General features: G+C 36.7%; 1 protein-coding gene across 5 annotated transcripts in view; it reads left to right on the top strand.

Moving 5' to 3' along the window:
• The window catches only part of LOC122565243 (phosphatidylinositol 4-phosphate 5-kinase type-1 gamma-like), a 94,249-nt gene extending 88,623 nt beyond the window's left edge, over nt 1–5,626 (top strand). For 4 of the 5 annotated variants that reach the window (XM_043721008.1, XM_043721010.1, XM_043721009.1 and 1 more), the window contains one exon: nt 2,102–5,626. In XM_043721008.1, the coding sequence (XP_043576943.1) occupies nt 2,102–2,104 (3 nt within the window). In that variant the 3' untranslated portion in view covers nt 2,105–5,626. The remainder of the gene's footprint in view (nt 1–2,101) is intronic. The other variant, XR_006316121.1, reaches the window with a different exon arrangement.
• The last annotated feature ends 204 nt before the right edge of the window (nt 5,627–5,830 follow it).

Below are 5,830 nucleotides of genomic sequence, written 5' to 3'. Positions count from 1 at the left end.
TTTTTTTGAAAACACACCAGCTGTCAAAGTTCTTTTCTAGCAATAATGAGACATTAAAGGCTACCATATCTCAAAGGAAGCAACAGTGTATACTGCATACCAAAAAAGGGTGCTGGTTACTTGGCAAATTGACAAATCAGTATTCCTTCAGCAGAATAAATTGTTATTCCCTTTGCGATTTAGTATTTTTTTCTCTGTGCTCTGATGAGTGAGAGATGGAAAATTTCAAAAGCATTTTTTTTGCCGTAGCAATATTCAAATTTTGCATTACCAAGAAATTATTTTTCATTTATAAACCCGTAAGGAGTACAAATTTTCATTGTTATGGTCAAGTTATGCACCAAGAACAATCCTGGTTTCTTGTGGAGATTTGTGGAGTAAGCTGAATGTCATAACATGTTTGCCCTGAACCAATGTTGTGAGCAGTGTCACATGAGACATTGGCTCTCTTTTGGTCAGTGACACAACTGGTTTAAAACTGTTCTCATATTAGCTGTCAAAGATATAATTTTAGTGTGCTCTTGTCACAATAGATATTGATATTTCTAATCAATCTATTATGACATCCATTTTGATAGTCATAACAGCAAAATGGGCGATAAAATGGTGAAAAATTGCAGCATGCTACTGTGCAGAGGGACCTGGGTGTCCTTTTGTATGAATCGTAAAACGTTGGTTTGCTGGTGCAGCAGTTAATTTAAAAAGGCAAATGGAATATTGTTCTTCATTATTATAGGGCTGGAGTTTAAAAATAGGGAGGTTATGCTATAGCTGTATAGGGTGTTGGTGAGGCCACAGCTGGAGTGCTGTGTACAGTTTTGGTCTCCTTGCTTAAGGAAGAATGCACTAGCACTGGAGGGGGTGCAGAGGAGGTTCACAAGATTGATTCCAGATTTTAGAGGTTTGGCTTATAAGGAGAGATTGAATAGACTGGGACTATAGTGATTGGAATTTAGAAAAATGAGAGAGGATCCTATAGAAATATATAAAATTATGAAGGGAATAGATAAAATAGAAGCAGGGAGGTTATTTCCATTGTCGAGTGAAACTAGAACTTGGGGGCATAGCCTAAAAATAAGCAGGAGCAGATTTAGGACTGAATTGAGGAGAAACTCCTTCATCCAAAGGGTTGTGAATCTGTGGAATTCCCTGATGAATGAAGTAGTTGAGGCTAGCTCATTGAATGTTTTTAAGCCCAAGATAAGTTTTTGAACAGTAAAGGAATTAAGGGTTATGGTGAGCAGCTGAATCAATGGAGCTGAATCCACAAAAAGATTGACCATGATCTTATTGAATGGCAGAGCAGGCTCAATGGGCCAGATGGCCTACTCCTGCTCCAATTTTGTATGTTGACATACAGGGCAGATGGGACTTGAACGTAAGCATCCCTTCGTGGTTGGGGACACTATCACTGCACAACAAATGCCTTTCAAGATATTTCTGATCAACCTGTTCAGAGGTGTTATTACATACCTCTGGAGCCAAATGAACTTGAATCCAGACCTCGTGGACCTGAGGTAGGGAAACGACCACTTGCCACAAGAGCTCAAGTGTCTATTGACCAGGTGGTCTCACATACAAATACTAACTAGAAGTGTCAGTGGATGGCTTCAATCAGTCAACCTCTGGGTTATGGACCCAACACACCTGCTACGCTACTCAGCTGGCAGACATCAGCGATTAAGTAAATGGTTGCATTCATTTGCTTAAGTAGTTACACCAAAATTGACATACACATTTGTTTGGCTTAAATAATTGCATGAAGGTAGTCCTACGTTCAGTCCTTTGTCAATGCTGCATTGGCCGACCTTACCTTAGGTAGTGGTAGAGGTGCTGCAGTTGACGATGGTGCCCTTTAATTGAGAAGGGAAAAAAAATCATTTGGTTTGTTAGAGTTGTGATTCCTTTAAAACACCTGTGGTTATCTAGACAAAAATATTTCAATTACGTTGGCTATTCATAACTACATAGTCTGCTGGCACTTACAAGTAGAAATTGAGGTCTGCAAGAACCAATACCTGGGAAATCAATGCTATTTGCAGATATTGGTATTTATCTTAAAGTTGATCACTTCGTAACTGTGTGTTTCGTTTCTCATCAGTAAAACTTACTCTGACCGTTTTGAAGAATGAAGAGGAAAGTTCTTCCCGAAGAACAACATATTTTGGTCTGAAGCTGCCTCACTCCATTGGATCAGAGTGATATCATATCACTCAGGCTGGGCCCTATGTGTTCCACTGTGTAGTCTGTGAAACTTGGCAAAGAAAACATCTGAAACAGAATTCATGTTGGGGAGTTGGAACCAAGACACTTTGTTGGGAATGGAAGTGGTGGGGCAGCAGGTGAACTTGTTTGTTAGTGTTAACAAAATTTCTGCACAACTCTGCTCATGCAGCAACCATATCATGTGATTTTATGTGGTCAATACTTGTCAGTGACAAATCACTGCTAAATAATCTGTGTCCAGCCGAAGCCTGTTCAATTTGATTCTGTCTTCTCAAACAGATTGCAGAGTGCCATGATCAACCTCTGTGAATGTGCATTTTTTCTGTTTTATCCAAGGTTCATGCAGCTTTAGACAATGTGATTCCAGTTGTGTAAATCATGTGCGAGCAATCAAGCTCTTCAGTTTGTGCTGAGCTTAATTTTGCTTTAGTATTAATTAACATTCATTTGTTTGTGAATATAAGTAGAAAGCTGAGTTATACCGAAGCACTGAAGGCTAAAAAAAAGCACAATTCAAAAGTGAATGTGCCTCAAATAGCAGAAGTGCATTCTGCTCAATTGAATTTGCAGTTGTCAGACATTTTATTTATTTTTTATGGGAAGAAAAGTGTAGAAAGCAGAGCAGTTTTGTGACGGGCAATCAATCAGCTGGCATACATATATATGAAAAGCCTTCCAAAGCTGCAAGTCTTTTTACAGCTTTAGTTTTTAATGTCTTAATCAGGTTGAGAAATATTCAATGGGATAGAGCATTTTCCCAAATCAGACTCCCAGGTTTAAAATCAAAAATGTCGCAAGTCAGGTACAACACACACTACTTGCAATATCAAGCTTTCTGTTGGTTGCCAATTAAGGACTAGGTACTGCACTAGGTCTAGGTACAGCATGGGTCAAATGCAGAATAAAGTTTCCTCTATATTATCCCAACAATGTATCTCAGCCCCAGTATTTGAAAAGCACTTTCTTTGCTTCTGTGACACATCATGTTTCTGAAATGCATGTGTTTTCTGAACAGACTATACCATTCTAGAACGTCAGCTACAATACAGAATTGCAGATGTGTATAAAATTTAATGTTTTGAATTTTGTAATATCTAAATCTTTTAAGTTGTTACAACCCAAAATGAACCTGTGTTGAAAGAAAAAATCCAAAATATGTATGATGAATTACAACTATGAACATTACACTGAGATAGCTATGAAATGAACTATCAAAACAGAGGTTTGACAAACACTAATGTTCCATTCCATTTAAAGCAATTATGTCAATGATATTATGTTCCTAATCAAGATACAAATGAATGGAAATGAGCAAAGTGAATTGTTCTTCATTTATTCATTATAAAGAACCGACAGTTGTCCCCCTCCAGTCCATTCTCAAAACTCAGCTGTTTAAATTTAGGGTATCAAAACTGCAGCCATGTTAGACGTGGCAGTTGCGCACTTCATATGCAGGCAATTTATCCAATTTGTGAATAGATCTTTTACTCATTTGTGCTGTTTGAAATTTCTGTTCTTACAATTTACAAATTCTATAAAAAAAGAGAGATGGGTTTAAACTCCATAAATGGTCCTGAAATTTCAAAGTACACAATTTAACAAGTTTTAAACTTGTAAATTTTTGTAATCGATCTAATTGGTTCTCAATCACTAGCATGTATCAGGTGTCAAGTGTCTGCTATGCCCAATATTAATTATTGTTTCCTTTACTTAGAAATCAAAAACCAAGAAAAATTGAAGAGAAATACTATTATTCGCTAAGTCACTCAGTTTGGACATATTTTTGTATGGAGATAAGAGGCATGAGACCAAATGCAATAGAAAGCCAAGAAGTCTTGATGTCCTGACACTAGAACAGTGGCTATGCTTCAGAGTGCCACATTGACTGTAAAATGCTTTGGGGCTTCCTAAGGTCATGAAAAGCATTATATAGATACAGGTTTCTGTTTCCAAACCAAAACCGCAAAGCCTCTTTTGGTTTTCAACAGATGCTTGAACTGCTGCTGTTAAACAGCTACTTGAAAATCACTCTGGGTTTTTAAATGCGTACTGCAGGTTTTGTTGATATTGTTTCCATTCCTTTTTTTTGTGCTGATTGCACAAGCAACCAACTTTTTCTGTGCTGTTGATTCAGTGCAGATCACATTGAAGGACTAACAAAATTATGCTATCAAAAATGTACTGAGATACTGACTGCATGAAGTCTTAGAGTTCAGACGTGACCAAGTTTTAACAAGTAGTTATTTGATCATTTGTAAGACTTCAGTTGAACTGTATTGATTGTATAGTAGTTCTCAGACACGTTCCTTTAATATTTTCAAAAATAAACTTAAAACAAAAAGATTAGTTACTTGCATAGGTGTTGCAAGTTTAATTGAATATATTTCTTCTGTTGTGGATCCCATCTGACTGCAATTGCCACTGTTTGAGTACTGGTATCCTAAATTGATTTAAAATTCAGGTATGGTTTACATTGTTGTAAAATTTGTCTTAGAAACTTTTCTGGTGCTAACTGCAGTCAGATTTGTGTGGGGTTTTCTAGTATTTGGTTGTTGCTTTCTCCAGTTATGAATTCTGACTACCAGTGCATTGAATTTGGGGGAATCTTGATTTTGAAGTCTTGAGTGTAATGTTTGGTCAGAGTACCGAATGTCCTGTCATATCACTTAACTGGGAATTAGATGTATTTTCATAAATATTTAAGGATATGTACTGATGCAGTTTATTCTATTAACTGGTGTTTAATGTATAATTAAATATATTGTTACATTTTTAGATGTTAAATAAACTGACCTGTTGATTGCTTAATTTCAGTAAAAGCAAAAGGAAAATGAGTTGATGCCAGTCAGGAAGGATTAAGTCCCCATTACCTGATTTAAGCCTTGAGTTGTGAAACTCAGGAAAAAAATAATCCAGTGTAATTTGAGACAACTGGTTTAATGTGGAATTATCCAATGCTTAAAATTTGCTGATGCAGTGTAAGGCACTGGAAATTGGATCTCCAGAACAGCTAATCTAAACCCAATAGTAGGAAGGCAGATTTGCATCTTAAAGCTTTGCATTTATATGAATTGTGTCATTCCATTTTATGTTGGAATGATGAGGAGACTAAATAGTTTTTGCACATGTTTTCTCTGTCCATGTACCTAATGAAAAGGTAATTTATTTGAAAATGTTGATATGTATGTAACTGATTTTCAAAATTATTCGTTTCCTAACTTTCCTTAGCTTCTTCAGATATAAACTTCCTCCAGATTGAATGATATCCTAACACTGCTTTCCTTCCAATATCAATGCCAATTTACAGCTGATTCATTGAGGACAGTAGTTAAGAGATGGAACTGCTATTCATTTGAGCCTACAGGCCCCCCCCCCCCCCCCCCCCCAACATACATATACATACACACACACACACTCTCAAAACAGCATAAATTATGATGTGGAGGTGCTGGTGTTAAACTGGGGTGTACAAAGTTAAAAATTTCACAACATCAGGTAGCTACCTGATGAAGGAATAGTGCTCCAAAAGCTTGTACTTTCAAATAAACCTGTTGGATTATAACCTGATGTTGTCATTTTTAACAGCATAAATTATATAAGTGTC

Source organism: Chiloscyllium plagiosum, chromosome 31 (genome assembly GCF_004010195.1).
Source record: "Chiloscyllium plagiosum isolate BGI_BamShark_2017 chromosome 31, ASM401019v2, whole genome shotgun sequence".
Taxonomy (NCBI): domain Eukaryota; kingdom Metazoa; phylum Chordata; class Chondrichthyes; order Orectolobiformes; family Hemiscylliidae; genus Chiloscyllium; species Chiloscyllium plagiosum.
This window is presented reverse-complemented; position numbering and strand designations above follow the sequence as displayed.